This window comes from Aedes aegypti, chromosome 3, assembly GCF_002204515.2.
Source record: "Aedes aegypti strain LVP_AGWG chromosome 3, AaegL5.0 Primary Assembly, whole genome shotgun sequence".
Taxonomy (NCBI): Eukaryota; Metazoa; Arthropoda; class Insecta; order Diptera; family Culicidae; genus Aedes; species Aedes aegypti.
In genome coordinates this window covers 341,602,130-341,621,262 of record NC_035109.1, presented here as the reverse complement: position 1 = coordinate 341,621,262, position 19,133 = coordinate 341,602,130, and the positions used below count along the sequence as shown (strand labels likewise).

Genomic DNA, 19,133 nt, shown 5'->3' with positions numbered 1-19,133 from the left:
ATCCATATATATTGAAAAGGATCCATTCACCGTGCATTTGGGTTTCGACTGAAACACAATAAAAATTCTAATTTGCATTAAATCTCATTGCTCATACGATGAAATACATCTTACTAATAATATCCACAGTGAAAACTTGTTGAAATTTTGAAAAATTTCATACTCTATCGTTAAAATAAAAAATGTGATTTTTTGGCGTTTCTACTAAGATTGTTGCAATATCTCGTTATCAAACAGAATTCACATGATTTTGTCTACATAAACTAGGTTTTTCAAAATTATTTGTGGCAAAAACTAGTTCGTTTCATCAGTTTTATCTTATTTTGCTGACCAAAGAATGATTTGTGAAAATTGTATGAATATTCTGTAGGAATTTGTATATGTGCACGGTGAATGGAGGCCGCACGGTGACTGGTGACTTAACGGTATATAGGTTATGATCCTGTTGCATTTAAGTCTCAAAAACAATTCAAGACAATTTTACGAAGTATTGACAGTTTCCAGATTAATAACTATGAAAGATTTAGCAGTTAAAAGAAAACGGTTTGCGTTTGCAGGAGTTCCAAGTTCGATAATATTGATGTATTATCTGATTGAGGTTGAGCATAACTTATGAAAATGAATGAAAGCATCAAAGTTATTGATCAAAAAGATTATGTTTTGTTGTTGGCAAAATATGGTTTCATTTGCGAAAGTCAAATTCCTTTACAACCCTGTTTTGCAGTTACGTCAAAAATCACACATTTTCATGATTATCTCAGAAATCTGCCATAGGATCCTCATAATTGTGTTTGGCACGCGACGAGAGAATCCAGTACTGACCCGATTTTGTCAGCCAATTTCAGATTTGTCAAAAAATTGGTATCGTCATGTTTTACCACGTACCCTCTTTAAAAGTCCATGTAACCATGTCGAAATTTGAAAAACGGGAACAAAATAAAATGACCCGATTTGGTCAGCCTAAAATTCATCGAGGGGCTGACAAAATCGGGTCCTTACTGTAGTAGGGCTGTCCTTTGTTTAATTATTGACATACTAGAAGTTGCTTGAAAACACCCCATTTTACGGTAGACATTTCATCATCCACTTTCAATACATTTCAATGAAACTGATTTGTTCAAAGTCATAAATGCTTGTTGTGGTTTGTAGATTCGAAGCTTGGAAATGTTCGTTCAAAACGATTTTCCCGGTGACCTTCTCAAATTCCCGGTTTTTTCCCGTCGGTGGATTCAAATTCCCGTCTCTCACCCGGTTCGGTGATTCGTTTTCCCTTCGTTTCGTTTCGGGTGCGCGAACACAATTCCAGTGCTTGTAAATATTGATTGCAACCGCATCCATTTCTCATAAGGTACAGTGTGGAACATGATGAAATATTTGTTCGTCCATCGCATTGTGGAACCGAGCGAGGCAAACTAAGAAGTTCCTAACGCAATCCTAATGGAATTTGATGAGTGGTAATAGGTAATAGGGAGTGGTACGACGAGCGTTCCGTACCTGACACTGAAGTCCGGAGTTGAGATGCATGCACGTGAGATTGGTATGGAAAGATGCACGCACTGGATTTCACCGGCGTGGCATCATAGCGGTTGTTGTTTTCGAACCGACCGAAGTACAACAAGTAAGTAACAACAGTAGTGCCACCCCGGGAAATGACAGTGCTGACTAGACTAGACTATGTATGTATATATATATATTGGCATTTTATGGTGTCTTCCAATCGGAGACGAGAATTTTCTCCCCAAGCCACGCCACCGCCGGACTGCAAAAGCGTGTAGTGCTTGTCCCATTAGATTACCCTTGCTTTTAGTGTGTGAACATTTGTCGTATCAACTCCTTGATGAGTGTGTTTGGTGGCCCTGAAAAGGGCCGTTTGAAGAGCGAAACTTTGGAATGCGATTTAACCTCCGAAACCGTACAGGGTGCGTCCCTGACGCTTCAGAGCGTAGACAACATCCATAGCGGTAACGGTTTTACGCTTGGCGTGTTCAGTGTAGGTAACGGCATCACGGATGACGTTTTCCAGGAACACCTTCAACACACCACGAGTTTCCTCGTAGATAAGTCCGGAGATACGCTTGACTCCTCCACGACGAGCCAGACGACGGATTGCGGGCTTGGTGATACCCTGGATGTTATCACGCAAAACCTTGCGATGACGCTTGGCGCCTCCTTTTCCGAGTCCTTTGCCTCCCTTGCCACGGCCGGTCATTTTGGATGAATTTGGTTCTGTGTTCGACGACGGTAGTACTGGAACTGATGGCTGCGCCAAGGTTGGTTGTTTGGTTTAACGAGGCTTTAACCGCAAAAGCGGTCATTCGCCTCTCGGTCATCTACGGAGTGTAAAACAGTTTTATTGTTAGAATCGCATTCATATTTTCGACGATTGACAGTTTCGCATGCATTTGATGTTTTTTCCCTTTTCACACTTTTGATTGTTTTCACAGTTCTTTTTCATCAACAGATTTATTTACTTCTTTCACCTTTTTTCCATTGTTTTTACATTGTTGTCCATTACATTTTTGATTCAACGTTTCCCATAGTTTTTTAAATTTGATTGAAAAGCTTCAACTCTTTCAAAAACTTGATCACTTTCCCTTCCCTCTCTTGTCCGTAACATAATATTTCCCCCAAACTGTTTTCGAGTCCTATCTCCTTACGCACTTTTTCGAATGCCCTGCATTCAATGAGCAAATGCTCCACTGTAATTATTGTGCCGCAATGCTGACACTTCGGCACCTCCCCTTTTTCCATCAACCACCCATGGGTTATTTTCGTGTGCCCGATACGCAATCGGGTTAGCACCACTTGTTCACTACGAGTCTTTCGGTCCCTCCATGCAGCAGTTGATGGTTTCACTCTTCTTAATTTCACTGATCGTTCTCGGTGCCAGGCCCCTTCCCACACATACTCCAGAATCTTCTTGCTCCAACTATTTCGATCGACGGCCGGTACCTGTCGATCCCGCACTTCTTCTCTTCTTCCACTATTCGCTAATGCATCCGCTTTCTCATTCCCATCAATTCCTACGTGTCCAGGGATCCAGCAAATCACCGCGTTCTTCTTCTCCATTTCAATCTGCACTGCTCTAATCCACGGATGTTTGGTGGTGTTCGCTTCGATCGCTGCCACACAGCTCGCGGAGTCCGTGAAGATGACAGCATTCTCTCCAGGTTCAACGGACTGAACAGCAAGCTGTAACGCCTTCGCTTCTGCCGAAAAAATCGTGCAACCCGTCGGCAGACGGGCACACCGCTCCTCTCCGTTGCAGTATATGCCCAGCCCGACTCGTTCCTCTTCGTCTACCGATCCATCAGTGAAAACATGCTTAAAGTTTACGTAGCTTGTTCTCGCTAAATCGATAAATAGTGCTTGTGCTTTGCTGGTGGCTTCTCCTACTTTGAATTGGGACTTAATAGACCAGTCAACCGTTGTTTCCGCAGACGCCCAGCTTTTTCTCAGCGGTCGGGGGAATTCCGCTACGGGCGGCAATTCCTCACCCGTCGCTTCTTCAAACATACCTTTCGCACGCGTTGAAATTGGCCACTCGTCTGAGTGGTTTGCAAATGCCTTTTTCTCTTCCAGCTTCGAAGCTTTTGCCACTAGTACTTGGCATGCCAAGTGCTCAAAAGGCAGCTCGCCAGACTCCGCACAAATTGCTACTATTGGGCTAGACCGGAACGCACCGGAAGCAATACGTAGCATATCGTTGTAAACAGGTTTCAAGATATTTGTTGCTTGCGTATTGCTCCGACTTACTATGCCCCATCCATGAAATATCTTCGGAATTATTAGGGCCTTTCCGATGTACAGCAAAGTTGACCTTGTTCCGCCGGATCGACGTCCAATGATCCGAAGCAACGATGTTCGACTTTTACACTCCTTCTTGACCTGCACTGCATGTTCCTTGAAGTCGAATCTGCTGTTGATCGTCACCCCAAGCACTTTGGTACTTTTAACCAGTGGTATGCTGGCTCCATTTAGTTTCACTTCTGGAAGGTTTGCGTGTTTCAACTTTTTGCAAATGTGAAGGTGCTTCGATTTTTCAGCAGCAATTTTAAGGCCGCTGTCATTGGCCCAGTTTCCTATCCATGAAACGACTTCTTGTACCTTTTTCCTGACTGCCTTTTGGTTCAGACCGGAGATGACTACGACAATATCGTCAGCATAAACAAAGAAGCGCAGCACGCGCGATGGACTACTCTCCGAAACCCTGCCAAATACAGAGTTCATGCCGATCACGAAGAGAGTCACTGCCAGCACTGATCCTTGTGGTACGCCGTTGGTTTGTTTCTTCCTATCAGAGAAGGTCCCTCCAATTGCCACTCGAAAGTACCTATCTCTGAGGTAGTCTTGAACAAACTCCATCAACCTTCCGTGAATTCCCCAGTTCTGCAGCTGTTTTACTATTGCCTTGTTGGAGATGTGATCGTAAGCCTTGCTGATGTCCAGAGAAACTAAGTCGATGTGCTGCTTTTTTCCTAGAGCCTCGTCAACGCATGCTTCCAGATCCGCTAGATACATATCGATGCCTCTTCCCTGACGGAACCCATATTGTCGTGGATCCAACAGCTGGTTTGATTCAATTACCTCAACGAGCCGCCGGTTGACAATCCGTTCTACCGTCTTCCCAGCACAGCTCATCAATGTGATGGGACGTTGATTGCCGAGGATCTTGGGGTCTTTACCAGGTTTGGGTAACGGGATAACTGTACCTTCCTTCCACTCATGTGGAATTTTTCCCGACTTCCAAACCTCATTGATAAGCTTCAAGAAACCAACTTTGGCCTTATATGGGAGGTGTTTCAACATTGGGTATCCGAGAGAATCAGGCCCAACGGATTGCCCTTTACTCTGGTCTATTGCCCACAACAGCTCTTCCATGGAGATATCCCTATTGAACAGACCTTCAATTTTGGGAGTATCTGCCATGGGCTCGGCCGCAATCATCTCTTCAGGTCCGTATATCTGCTCAAGATAATCAGCCATTGTGTTTGCAATTTCTTTGGGGTCCTCCAAAAACACGTCATTCAGCCGAAGGGTTGGTGCCGTTACTTGATTCTTCCCGCTCAACGCTTTCACGTTACGCCAGATGAGGCTCACTGGAGTGTCTGGATTGAACGAATTAGTAAACTCGTCCCAGGATGCTTTTTTCGCTTTATTGATGACTCGTCTGCAGTTGTTTCTCGCTAGCTTGAACTCTTTAACAGCTTCGGCTTTTTCCGGGTGATGGTCGGGTAGCTTTTTTACCTTACGTAGCTTTTTCCTCCGGTACTTTACGTTGTTTTCCACTTCCGGGTTCCACCAGTGAACCGATTTTCTCCCAACATTCGAGCTGGTTCGAGGAATGAATTTCTCCGCACTTGACTTCACGAGCTTGGTGAACTCAGCGATGCTGGAAAACTGGTCACTTTTCTTCTCGATGGAGTTCTCAAAACCCTTCCAATCCGCCTTGTTGTACATCCATTGCCGCCTTTTAGTCTGCTTAGCAACTTCAGCTCCAGTAACGGATATTATGATCGGGAAATGATCACTACCTCGGTTATCTTCATCCACTGTCCAGCTCAGTTTATACCCAATCTCCGTTGATACAATGGTGAGGTCGATTGCAGATAACTTTCCGCTGACAGGATCTAATCGGGTACCTTGTCCGGAATTCAAAATCACTAGGTCGTGATCAACCACGAACTCTAGGATTGCTTTTCCCTTATTGTCTGATTTATTGGAGCCCCAAGCCTCATGGTGGGCATTAAGGTCTCCCATCACCACTAGCGGATACTTGCTTGCCAGCACAATCGACGCTAAGATGTCTTCCACCATTTGGACAGTCATTTTATCTGGAGGGATGTATAGAGAAACCAGAGTGGCTTCTATTGGATAAAGGATCGTTGCTGCTACTGCTGGTATGGAAGAGTCTAATACCACGGGAGACGGATCGAAAGACTTACGCACTGCAAGAGCGACGCCCCGCACCGTGCTGTTTTCCGGATCCACACGATTAAACCATACGTATTCTTCCCGGAGGAAGCGCCCAAGAAACGAGTTGTCACTGTTTTTAGTCTCCTGCAGAGCGATAGCTACAGGAGGATTTTCACGCACTAATAACAAAAGTTCATCCTGACGGCCTTTAAGGCCGTTAATGTTCCACTGCACTGCAAACACTTTTGGGGGGCTACAACTATGCTGTTCACTACTTCGACTGTTACATGCGGCTTGATTGCGGTTTCGTTGGGCCATACCTGGATCTTTGAGGAAGAGGTGAACTCACCTCGCCACCAATAGCTCCCGTCGATTCGTAGTTGCTACCCGACATTAATTCCGAATCGTTCCCGTTCGTATTCCGCTTGTAGGGAGGGGAGATTTCTCCGGATCCTCCTTGCTGCTTCCTTTTCGCCAACTTGTCCTTCTTGTCGATTTCTTCTGCCTCCATCTCCGAATCGGTTACCTTCATGACTTGGATCGTTCGTTCCTTCTTGCTCCGCTTATGCTTCTTCGTCGAAAGCTCCTCGACGATTTTTCGGAGCTTCGCCAATTCCTGGTCGACTCCTTTCATCCGCTCCACTTCAGCCCGTAAAACTTGAATTTCCCGATCCTTTTCGTCCTGATGCAATCGATTCTGAGCACCGGAAACCCCAGCATACGATTTTTCGCCATGGACCCGGTCGTACTCCTTTTTCGCGTCAATGAACGACACGCCGGTGTTGACCTTGATCCGGATGATTTCCTCCTCCTTCTGGAACACCTTACATTTCTTGCTGTTCGACTGATGCCCTTCGCCACAATGCAAACACTGCGGAGGCGATGCACAGCCGGCCTCGAGATCGATTGGGTGACTTTTCGAACAATTTCGACACCGTTCCTGCCCCTGGCAACGCAATTTTGTGTGACCGTACGCGAAACACTTGTAACAAACCATTGGGGAGGGATAATACACACGGGTGGGAACTCGAAGCGAACCGAACCAAATATGCTTCGGGATAACAGTTCCACTGATGGTCAAAATAAGGGTAGGGGTATTTACTCTTACCTTTCCATCCTGCCGTGTGATTCGGTGGACATTCGTCACGCCCTGGCTGCTCAACTCCGTTTCAAGCAATTCCTTGCTCATGTTGATCGCTTCCGGGCAGCTGACAACGCATTTGACGAAATTCATCGTCGGATGCAATTGAATCGCCACCTTGGTGCCATCAATCAGCTCCGTCATCTGCAGCAACTTTTGCACTTTCGCTTCACTTCGCACTTTCAACACGTACCGCGAACCTCTGTTTTCGGTGTACGTCTCGTCCAATTTTCCACCGGCGGCATGTTCCAGCGACCGCCCGATAACGAACGGATTGTCCGGGAACTTTCCTCCGTCTTTCGCCACCATCGACATCACCACTAATTGTCCGTGATTACTGTTCGGATCCAACCATTCCGGTAATCTTCTCCCGTTACCGGAATTCCCCCCAGGGGGAGCGGCATTTACAGCCGCCATGGCCAACAGGCCGAGCTCCCACAATCACAACTCCAGACAATCAATTGTCTTCACTCACGCACTAGAGGAATTCTTCTTCTCCTTCCACGCACCGCAAAATCCTATTCGTTTAGGCACTACCAAACGTCGGCGAAATCAATTCGAACGACCACCACAACTTTTCACGGTTTTTGTTGTTTTCTTTTCCCACCCCGCAACGCCCTGCTGCACTGCAGCTCGCCGACGGAATCACTCCGGCTCGCTTCTTCTCTTCCTTTTGCTGTCACACAACGCAAATGCCAACGCTCACTGTGATCGCAACACGATCGCGGTTGAACACTCTTTCACACACTGACGGGTGGCACCGTCGAAAATAGGTCTCTCTCCTTTTCGCTTTTCCTTTTAGCTTCCGATTCGCACGTCTTATTCACTCGAAAACTATCACGCAACTGCATGGCTGCGCCAAACACTAGCGGCCACTTTTATACCCACTCGAGGGTTGAGTTCTTCTTTCCTCTCTTGCTTTTTCTATTCTTCCGTGGCTTCCGATTGGTTGCCTGCATCGATATGAGCATATAAAAGAGGACTGCCTGGTTTTTTGACCCTCATTCTGTCGCTGCGTTTCAACTGATCCGTTTGGATTGAAAGCAAATTAATCATCATCTAACACAATGGCCCGTACCAAGCAGACTGCTCGTAAGTCTACTGGAGGAAAAGCTCCTCGCAAGCAGCTGGCTACCAAAGCCGCTCGCAAGAGCGCCCCAGCCACCGGAGGTGTCAAGAAGCCTCACCGTTATCGGCCAGGAACCGTTGCTCTGCGTGAAATCCGTCGCTACCAAAAGTCGACTGAGCTGCTGATCCGCAAGCTGCCATTCCAGCGTCTGGTTCGTGAGATCGCCCAGGACTTCAAGACCGATCTGCGCTTCCAGAGCTCGGCTGTCATGGCCCTGCAGGAAGCGAGCGAGGCCTATCTGGTCGGTCTTTTCGAAGATACCAACCTTTGCGCCATCCACGCCAAGCGTGTCACCATTATGCCCAAGGACATCCAGCTGGCTCGCCGTATCCGTGGAGAACGCGCTTAAATTCGGTCTGCATTATAGTTGCCATTCTCAACAAAACGGCCCTTTTCAGGGCCACTAGAGCATTCCCTAAAAGAGTTGTGTGAGCAATTTTCCCTTCAGTGTACCTAAAACTGTTTGTTCCCCTGGGGGAACGATTACTTCCTAAAGCCCCTTGACCTTCCTCCTACCACCGAACGATCATACTCTCAACACTGATGAGGGAGGTACGTCAACCAACCGACAACTCGAGTTGTCCCTTCATGCTTCGCTTTGCACACACTTTTGAATGTGCATCTCCAGCGCGGACTTCATTCTCTGGTACCGGCCGTATGTTTCCCCTTCTTCTTATGCTCTTTTCCGGATGCAGAAGCTTTCCCAGCTCGCCTCCCCTTGTTGCTACAAACTAGACAACTCGAACATCCAACATTGAAAGTTTGACCGTATGATTGAAACGTAATCTTTGGCTTGTTTACTTTGAAACACACCCCTATGATAGTTATAATTGATAATTGTGGGGTTTGGAAATTGATTGATTCCTTTAATATTAGGAGCTCCTGATATAGCCTTTCCTCGAATAAATAATATAAGTTTTTTTAAATACTACCTGCTTCATCAACTCTTCTATTGTCAAGCAGTAGATAGTAGAAAATGGGGCAGGAACTGGATGAACAGTTTACCCTCCTCTCTCTTCAGGAACAGCTCACGCAGGGCTGGCTGTTTCAATGTTTTATGTTTCTGTTTCGGCAAATTGAACTCCAAAAATCGAAAGTTCGAGGTATCCCGAACAGAACATTTAAGAAGCCCAAACGTTTCCCCCCGCGGAATCTAGGAATTGATTCAGAAATGGTCATAATATGGCCGATATCTCTTCATCGATCCTCTCTGTGGCTAAATTAGATAAATCTGCAATATTTCAACAACAACTCTCTAGCGGTGGACTGGATATTGTCGTCCTGAAAAGGACGGTTTTTGGTTTGATGCACGCAGTGTAACTTATGCCTTCTTTTCGGTTTTCTTCGGCAGCAAGACAGCCTGAATGTTGGGCAGAACACCACCTTGGGCGATGGTAACACCGGACAGCAGCTTGTTCAATTCTTCGTCGTTGCGGATGGCCAACTGCAGATGACGGGGAATGATTCTGGTCTTCTTGTTGTCACGGGCAGCGTTTCCTGCCAATTCGAGCACTTCAGCGGCCAGATATTCCATAACGGCAGCCAAGTAGACTGGAGCGCCGGCACCGACACGCTCGGCATAGTTGCCCTTCCGGAGCAGACGGTGAATACGACCGACTGGGAACTGCAATCCAGCGCGGTTGGAACGGGACTTTGCCTTTCCCTTAACTTTGCCTCCTTTGCCGCGGCCAGACATTTTGTGGTTGAGTTTGAGTGGACTTGAGAAACAAACGTTCACGAAGCGTACGTAAGCGGTACTGATGGTGATTTCATTGTTGTTGTTGTTGTTTGAGAGGGACTTTAACCCGAAGGTCATTCGTCCCTTATCGCAGGTTTTTAAAGGTGGTCCAGTAATCCAGTGGTGGTTAAAAATGCGATTAAAGCTTCCTCGTTTGGTGGCGATAACGTCTCTTCCAGGGTGCCATCCAAATTACAAGCCAAGCGTTCAGTGTTGTAACATTGACAGTCAATCAAAATATGGTGGACAGTTAAGGGGGTACCGCAAGATGTGCAAGTAGGGGGATCTATTTTGTCAATACGGTAACTATGGGTTAAACGGGTGTGACCAATTCGTAAACGGGTTAAAATGCGACGATGTTTGGGGTTAATGTTATCGGGCCAGGGGAAAGTGGATGATTTTAATCTTCTGAGAGCAATATCCCTGCTGTTGTACCATTTAGTGCTCCAGGAGTCATGGATCTTCTCCTTAGTCCATCTCTGAGCGTCGATGGATGGAATAGAAACATCCTCTGGGTTCATGCTGCGACCTACACCTGCTAACCGGTCAGCCTCCTCATTACCGTGGATGCCAGAGTGACCTGGCACCCAACAGAAGGTGGCTCTGTTGACCAAAGCAAGTCTTTCGGCCTCCTGAAGCCAGGGGTGTTTCAAGGAGTAAGAATCCATTTCTCGAAGACAACTAGCAGAATCGCTGAAGATTACTATGGGATGATCCGATAGGGTGGAACAGAGGTGAGTGGCTTTTAGAAGGGCATATGCTTCGGCACTAAATATGGAACAAGATGGGGGGAGGGCAGAACTGATGTTTGGGAGTGTAGAGTAGCTAGCCATAACCAACATAACCATTACATACAGAACCATCTGTATATATTGTTAGGTGGTTGGAGTATTTTTCAGAGCGGAGTTTGTTGAAGTGTGATTGAATTATAGAAGGTGGATCACCAGCTTTGACCTGATCTAGAAGAGAGAGATCTATTTTGGGGGTGGGTTGATTCCATGACTTGGTTTTGGATCTAGGTAATACGGCTATTTCTGGAAGCGATTGGTTTGTGAGGGATTGGAATAAGTCAGAGGCTCGTGTGACCAGGGGAACGTCATTTCGACCCCCCAGACTCAGCCATCTGATAGCTTTGGAAACAACGTTAGTTGTTAAGGAATAGTCAAAAGGGAGTTGTCCGCATTCAGCCATAATGGATAAGATGGGACTGGTAGCAAAAGCTCCTGAAGCTAGACGGACAGCTTTATTATACAGTGGGCTTAATTTGTTGCTTACCAAATCACCACCTCTGCTGAAGAGGCCAACACCATAGAACATCTTAGGTAGAATCCAACTGTTGACGATTTGTAGGATAGATGTTCGGTGGGCGCAAGGTATACGGGAGCCGATTACTTTTATGAGATTAAGTCTTTGGTTGATGGATTTGCGGACGCTATTAAGGTGCTGCCTGAAGCTAAGGGTTCGGTCGAGATGAATACCAAGGATTTTGAGGGATATTTGGGATTTTATAATTGTATTATTTAAAATGATGTCGGGAAGTTTTGACATCTTTTTTCTGTTGCGACTGATGTGTAGAAGTTGGGATTTTTCAGGGGATATAGTGAAACCGTGTTCGTCAGCCCATTTTGAAACACTCAGAACTGCTGATTGAATTCGTTTTCTGGACAGAGATTTTATGCTGTGGAAGGTGAGTATGGTGATGTCGTCAGCATAGACTAGTATGAAGATATTGGGCGGAATGTCCTTGAATAGCGATTGGATGCAGATGAGGAAGAGTGTTGGGGCAATTACCGAACCTTGAGGAATACCATTTTCTTGACATCTCAACTCAGATCGGTTGTTGCCTAAGATGACCCTAAATCTCCTATCCTGAAGGAAGCTTTGGACGTAATGACCCATGCGACCTTTGATTCCCCATTCTTCAAAAGATTTGAGAATGGGAAAACGCCACGCACGGTCGTATGCTTTCGACAGGTCAAGGGATACAACGTCACCATGCATTCCCCTTTCCAGGTGTGAGTTAATGATATCTTCAAGTTCGGTAAGATAGTCATCAGTGCTTTTATCTGGGCGGAAAGCAAACTGTCGATTATCTAGTAAACCACGAGATTCCAGAAGAGTGATGAGTCGTCTGTTAACCATTTTCTCAAGAATCTTCCCAATACAGTTTAATAAAGTAATGGGGCGGAAACTGTCGGCATTATTTCTATCTTTATCGGGTTTGGGAATGGGAACAACTAATCCTTCCTTCCAAGAGTTAGGGATTTCACCGCGGTTCCAAATGTCGTTGAATATTGTAAGGAGGATGGATTTACCTATTAGGGGAAGGTTCTTGAGAAGTGGATAACCTACATCATCCGGGCCAGCTGATGACCCGTGGACTCTGTGTAAAGCCCAATCTAACTCTTCATATGAAAAATCACAGTTATACTCTAGATTTTCATCAGTATTGAAATTGGGAGGAGATGCTTCTATGGTGTTTTTGTGGGAAATGAAGTTATCAGAGTAATTGGAGGAGGAAGATGATTGGGAAAAGTGATCAGCAAGATGTTCGGTAATAATTGAAGGATTGTTAGTGATTTGATTACTGATTTTTAGTTTAATAGGCTGTCTACTTTTACTACCGTTTAATCGATGGACTTTGTCCCACAGTTCTTTTGAAGTACTGTCAGGGTTAATTGAGGAAATGAATTCGTCCCAGCTGTCTTGTTTGGCCTGTTTAATGACCGATCTGGCTGCATTCCTAGCAGCTTTGAATTCAGAAAAAGTGGTAGAGTCTTTACGATCTTCCTTTGCAATCTTCTGAAGAGCACGTAGTTTTTTGCGACGGAGTTTGACTGCAGAACGAACCTCGGGGTTCCACCATGGAACCGACTTTTTACCGGGAGAACCATTGGTTCTGGGAATGTGGTGCGTAGCTATGGCAAACAATTGTTGAACGAATTCCTCAGCTGAGGAAGGGGCTCTGTTGGAAAATACCGAGAAGACCTCGTTTTGATAGCTAGGCCAGTCAGCCAGCTCATATTTCCAACAAGGACGGCAGGAAGACACAGGAGGAGCTCTATTCAGTTGGATAACAATAGGAAGATGGTCACTACCACAACAGTCATTGTGGACCATCCAAGACAGCTGGGAATTGAGGCTATGGGAGGATACTGAAAGGTCTAAAGCTGATGATTGACCAGTTGAGAGACTGATTCTAGTGTGACTACCATCGTTCAGCAGAGTCATGCCATATTCGTCAAAGAGTTGGCATAAAATCGATCCTCTAGCATCATTACGATGGCAGCCCCAAAGAGTTGAATGACCGTTAAAATCACCCATTAGGAGAACAGGGGATGATATTTGGTCAAGTATTTTGGCAAGACTAGCTTTAATGGGGAGGTTATGTGAGGGAGAGATATAAATGGAAACCAGTGTGATTTTCAAGGGGAAATCAATTTCTATGGCTACTGCGAATAAAGAATCATATGAAGGGAGAGAAATTCTACGATGAGGAATATCAGATTTTATGGCTAAACTTGTACCGGTTTTGTAGGGATTATCAGGGTTTTCGCAAATGTACAGATCATAACCTTTGATGAAGTTTATTGAAGTTGAATTGGGAATCATTGTTTCCTGTAACGCTAAAGCAATAGGGTTGAATTGAGAAATTAATAATTGTAATTCTGAGAGTTTACCTTTAAGTCCGAAGAGATTCCATTGTAATGCTAGGCAGGATTGAGTTGGTTGGTTAGAGGACGATTGACTATTTATGGGGTTTGATGTGTTGGCCATTGTGAGATTGTGAGTGAGGGGAGTTGAGACGAGTGGAATCCATTAGAGTTTGCAGTTGGTCGAGAGTGCCAGGGTGGTTTGGGGGAGATTTGTAGTTGAATGGGGGATAAGCAAGATCAGAACATTGTTGCGATTGGTCAGCAATTGCTTTTTTAACAATGGGGGCATGAATTTCCGTGGTTGGATGACGTTTGTGTTTCTGAACGCTTGGCTTTGGAAGGACAGCACTTACCTGGTTCGAGACGCCTACACTGGGTTGTCCGGGGGCACTCTGCTTGGCACTGGAATCCGTTTCCATTTCGGAGCCGCTACCTTCATCCTTCATAATCTGGATCTTGCGGGATCGCTTCTTCTCCTTCTTACTGGTGCACTTCTTTTCAAGTTCCTCGATCCTGCTGGTTAGCTTGCTGATGGTTTCGGTCAGTTGCTTGATCAAGTCGTCTTTGGCTTTCAGTTGATCCGATTGTCCCGTAGATGTACGGGCGTTGACCAACCTCTGCTGAACTGCTGAGCTGACGGCAGCATAAGAACCGCCGCCGGATTGGATCTGCTTCTTCGCTTCTTCCTGGGAAATGCCTTTGGTGAATCGCAGCCTAACGATTTCCTTCTCCATCGCGTACACAGGGCAGGATCGGTTAGCAGGTCCGTGGGCACCTTGGCAGTGCTGGCAGAAAGGGGCAGCGTTGCACTCCCCTTCGAGATCGTGGGTTTTGGAGCAGTTTCGGCACTTTGCAGCGCCTTTGCACCGGAGTTTGGAGTGGCCATAGTTGAAGCACTTGTAGCATATCATCGGGTCCGGGATGTACATGCGTGTCTTGATACGCAGTGGTCCGACCTTGATGTGTTCGGGCACTGCTGTTCCGTTCAGCGTCAGAATGACAGTTGGGGTATTAACCGGCTTGCCATCCTGCATTCGGGTGATCCGTTTTACACCGACCACTCCGTCCTTGGCCAGCCATTCCATCAGCTCTTGTTCCGTCTTGGTTTGGATTTCACGACATGAAATCACGCAGCGCCTTTTGTTGAAGACGGGGTGGAGTTCCACCGTCACTGCCGTTCCGTTGAAGAGCTTCTTCATGCTGAGCAGTTTCCTTACCTGCCCAGCGTCACGTACTCGTAGCACATACTTCATCCCGTTCGCTTCTGTTGTGGTGTTTTCGATTTCGCCGACGAGGTCCTGCATTGATTTGCCCACGATGAATGGGCACAGCTTCGTATCACCGTCCGTTGCATACAAGGAAAGGATTTGCAGCTGGCCGATGCCTACGCCGCCCATCCATTCCGGAACCGTTGGACCGCCATTGAACGCCGTGGGGGGAAGCCCAGGGTCCCACCCCGAACTCGCCGCCATGCTCGCTCACACTTCTTCGCGCAAAGGCTCTCTTTGCACTGTATCACTTTTTTCACACTAATGGTATAAAGTCTTTACCGTATCACTGTTACTGTCACTGTCACTGTCACTGTACCACTGAAAAGTGGTTAACTGTTTCTTCAACCGCGATCGGTTGGAATGTCACTGCACTGCTCACTGTTGAATCGCTCGGAAAATACTCGCTCTCGAATACACGTCCGCGCGCGCTGGTGGTTGAAAACTGAATGATGATGATGATGATAATGATGGTGATTTCACCGGATGAGGGTATCTTTTATACATGCGTAGCCCTGCGCTGCACTCATACTAGGATGGTGCGAACGAAATGGATGAAGTAGCAAACGAAGCGAAGGGGCGGAACAGCGCTCACCATTCTACGGGTATAAAAGAGAACCGACTGGTTCGGTCGGGCATCAGTTTCAGTTTTCGTTTGGAATCTAAAACAACGTTAGCAGCACGATGGCACCGAAAACCAGCGGAAAGGCCGCGAAGAAATCCGGCAAGGCCCAGAAGAACATTGTCAAGGGCGATAAGAAGAAGAAGAAGCAGCGCAGGAAGGAAAGCTACGCCATCTACATCTACAAGGTGTTGAAGCAAGTTCACCCCGACACTGGCGTTTCGTCGAAAGCCATGAGCATCATGAACAGCTTCGTCAACGACATCTTTGAGCGTATTGCCGCCGAAGCCTCCCGCCTGGCCCACTACAACAAGCGTTCGACGATCACATCCCGCGAAATCCAAACCGCCGTCCGGCTTCTGCTCCCGGGAGAGTTGGCCAAGCACGCCGTTTCGGAAGGCACCAAGGCCGTCACCAAGTACACCAGCTCCAAGTAAATGACGACCGACACTGCGTTCAATCACACCAAACCAAAAGGCCCTTTTCAGGGCCACTATTTCAATCCCGAAAAAGAGTTGATTTTGAAAATCTGACACTAGACTGTTTTATCACACTATTGAACCGACTGAGGTAGTGTCACGGCGGTGACTTCATACGTGACAACACCCCCCTCTCTTATCAGTTTGAATTTATTCAATTCATTTTATTTATTCGATGTTATCAGTTTCAGTATTGATTAATTATAACGATTACAGTTGCAGAGATTTGGATCCCCATTCAGCTGCGTAATAAATAATAGGAACTTAATTGTTAAGCAGTATAGGGAAAAATCTGTTCACAAAAAAACCCTAGATCTAAGTTTTTCCATCCGTTTGAATTTAAAACAAGAAGATCCACTTCGTACGTTCAACATTTCTGCTGATTGCAAAAAAATGTTGTACCTTAACCACACTTCATTCACTAGCAGAACGTTTAAAGTTCAATATTTATGCTGATTGCCATGTTGCACCTTAACAACTTCATTTTTGCTATCGGTTGTGCTGCATGTTAGTAGTTTAGACAATTTTGACATCATAGGACTAGCTAGCTAGGCAGGCATGATGACAAGTTTCGTGGTTCGTTCGTTCTTCTTCTCAACGTATTGGAAAGAAGCTCATTATGTTTTCTAGCGTCCCATTACAAACGATCTCGTAAGAGCATCCCAGCAGTTCAGGCTATCATAATAACGTTTATCGAACAACAGTTGATGCAAATGGTATCGATCGGATAATCTCGATAATGCCATCAATCAGTTCCCATTGATGGGGCCCATTCACATAGTTCATGGGTGGGTGGTGTGTCTTCGAGATGTAACGGGTCAAACGAAATTGGGAAAACATTCTTATACACAATGGGTGGTGGGCGCGTTGCAAATGGTCATTGTTGGCGTTATGAAGTTTGCGAATGATGGTGACATGACACGTTGTGTGGTTGCCATTCGGCTTCCTGGCTCGGGTGTTGCTCAGTACTAGCACGGACAGACACGTTGAACAGCCCCTGAGGGCACTGTACACAAAAATATATCTCGATCGGGGGGAGTGTAGGGTGCAGTTTCTACACCGGGAACACGTGCCGTGGGGCATGTTAGGGACTTCCGAGAACAATTTGTCGCGAATTCAGCGCGACATGTCCGGTACTACTGCCGCCAGAAGAGATTGTATGGAATGTTCATTCGATGCAACTGCAGCTAGCAAAACCGATGCCTATTCGGGCAGATTTCGCACTAGCTCATTTGCAGATTCCACCGCAGGGAGGGTGCTTGCTTTGCTTGCTTGCTTCTTGAAGTAAAACATTCTCAGATAAGCTAGATCCATAGTAGCACGTGCACTGTCCTTTTCCAATGCAGTTGCCGCCGATGGCTGAGGCAATGCCAGCAATTTGCACACATTCGACCAACCAACAGTGCACAGGTGGAAGGTGATTAGTGTTTGGTGACATTGTTTTCCGGACAAAATGGCACAAACTTGTGTGACTGACGTCATAGTCGAGCCCAAGTTTTCGGTATGTTTGATGAAAAACATCAAATTAACATTGTTCAAAGTTTACTAAAACCAAACGCGTAACATCGCTCGTCGGCACTGGGAATGACTTTGTTTGAGGCTCATTAGGGGCCATTAGACACCGGCATACTGGCTATACCCGCATGTCACCGCAAAGAGCAACCATTCATGTTGCCAAATTCACCACCGCCGTGCAGGGTGGTATTGTTTCAATAGTTACTATTGATTGTTTTATCGAGCAAAGCCACACCATATGGCGCACGGGTGCTGTAAAGACATGTCTCAGCGGTGCTTCTCGCGAAACCGGCCCGATGTGGCGATGACGGGCTGCTAGCGAGACTCATGCACTCACCAAACGGACATACTAGACAGGCAAATACTTAGTGCGATTACCGGAAAAATGCGTTTTAAAAAGGTGTTACCAAAAATATGTACAATATTTCGCGAACAGTCATCCAGTGGACGACCATGTCTGCATCCCTAACACAGACGACGAAATCGAACACCGCACTGTTGCCAGAATTTCCGTCATTCATTCGTTTACTATCGCCATCGTGTGAGTGTTACTCTAGCTACCTATCGAGATGTCTGAAGTTGCCACTGAAGCCGCTGCCGCAGCCCCGGCTGCCTCGCCAGCCAAGACCAAGAAGCCAAGGGCCCCCAAGGGACAGGGCAAGCCGAAGAAGCCGTCGACCCACCCCCCAGTCAACGACATGGTTGTTGCTGCCATCAAAACCTTGAAGGAACGCAACGGATCGTCCCTGCAGGCCATCAAGAAGTACATCGCCGCCAACTACAAATGCGATGTCGCCAAGCTTGCCCCATTCCTCAAGAAGGCCTTGAAGAATGGCGTCGAGAAGGGCAAGTTCGTCCAAACCAAGGGCACCGGCGCTTCCGGTTCGTTCAAGCTGAAGGCTGAAGCTAAGAAGGCCGCCAGTGAGAAGAAACCGAAGAAGGCCGGCGAGAAGAAGGCCAAGAAGGCTACCGGAGAGAAGAAGAAGGCCACCAAGAAACCAGCTGGGGAGAAGAAGGCCAAGAAGCCAGCCGGCGAGAAGAAAGCCAAGAAGCCGGCTGCAGCCAAGAAAGCCAAAGCTGCTGGTGCCAAGGCTGCCAAAAAGGCCGGTGGTGTGAAGAAGGCTGCTGCTCCGAAGCAGAAGGCCACCAAACCTTCCAAGACCGCCGCCAAGAAGCCCAAGACCCCAAAACCGAAGAAGGCTGCCCCAGCCAAGAAAGCTGCCGCGAAGAAGACCGCTGCCAAGAAGTAAATTTGGGACAGCAACCGTACTGTTGTAAAACAGTATCTAACATCCAATCAGTCCTTTTCAGGACTACCATCCAAGTTTAGAACAAAGAGTTGCACAGTCAATGATATTCCATTTCCATTTATTTCCAGAGGGAAATAAATCCCCCCGAAAAGTTACGTGCACTTTGCCACTGAATGGCGAATTCTTCCCGAACCCTTTCGCAAATCAATAAAATTGGCCAATCATGCACCCCTTTCTCTGCCAGCAACTGTAAAGCCCGGACAGGTAGGCGAGCACTGGCTGGCACTCACTGTAGCGGTGCATCCGTACCCAAAGCAAACCTCCACTAGAGGAACAGCTTTTGATACACTCGAATGATTCAAGGATTTGAAGAAGTCTATCGACTTAAAGGCTCCCCCAGATCTAAGCGACTTTTTACG

At 46.6% G+C, this 19,133-nt stretch overlaps 5 protein-coding genes across 5 annotated transcripts; 3 read left to right on the top strand and 2 right to left on the bottom strand.

Moving 5' to 3' along the window:
• Positions 1 to 1,850: 1,850 nt before the first annotated feature.
• Positions 1,851 to 2,280, bottom strand: LOC110677970 (histone H4). Its single transcript, XM_021850137.1, has one exon. It carries the CDS (start codon positions 2,207 to 2,209, stop codon positions 1,898 to 1,900), a length of 312 nt encoding a protein of 103 aa, XP_021705829.1. The 5' UTR covers positions 2,210 to 2,280; the 3' UTR covers positions 1,851 to 1,897.
• A 5,653-nt stretch (positions 2,281 to 7,933) lies between these two features.
• LOC110677966 (histone H3) lies at positions 7,934 to 8,590 on the top strand. Its single transcript, XM_021850133.1, has one exon. The coding sequence runs from the start codon at positions 8,125 to 8,127 to the stop codon at positions 8,533 to 8,535; it is 411 nt and encodes a 136-aa protein (XP_021705825.1). The 5' UTR covers positions 7,934 to 8,124; the 3' UTR covers positions 8,536 to 8,590.
• Positions 8,591 to 9,459: 869 nt separating this feature from the next.
• On the bottom strand, positions 9,460 to 9,952 carry LOC110677962 (histone H2A). Its single transcript, XM_021850131.1, has one exon. The coding sequence runs from the start codon at positions 9,880 to 9,882 to the stop codon at positions 9,508 to 9,510; it is 375 nt and encodes a 124-aa protein (XP_021705823.1). The 5' UTR covers positions 9,883 to 9,952; the 3' UTR covers positions 9,460 to 9,507.
• A 5,477-nt stretch (positions 9,953 to 15,429) lies between these two features.
• Positions 15,430 to 15,959, top strand: LOC110679427 (histone H2B). Its single transcript, XM_021853960.1, has one exon. The coding sequence runs from the start codon at positions 15,533 to 15,535 to the stop codon at positions 15,905 to 15,907; it is 375 nt and encodes a 124-aa protein (XP_021709652.1). The 5' UTR covers positions 15,430 to 15,532; the 3' UTR covers positions 15,908 to 15,959.
• Positions 15,960 to 17,306: 1,347 nt separating this feature from the next.
• On the top strand, positions 17,307 to 18,775 carry LOC110677806 (histone H1-like). Its single transcript, XM_021849333.1, has one exon. It carries the CDS (start codon positions 18,034 to 18,036, stop codon positions 18,712 to 18,714), a length of 681 nt encoding a protein of 226 aa, XP_021705025.1. The 5' UTR covers positions 17,307 to 18,033; the 3' UTR covers positions 18,715 to 18,775.
• The last annotated feature ends 358 nt before the right edge of the window (positions 18,776 to 19,133 follow it).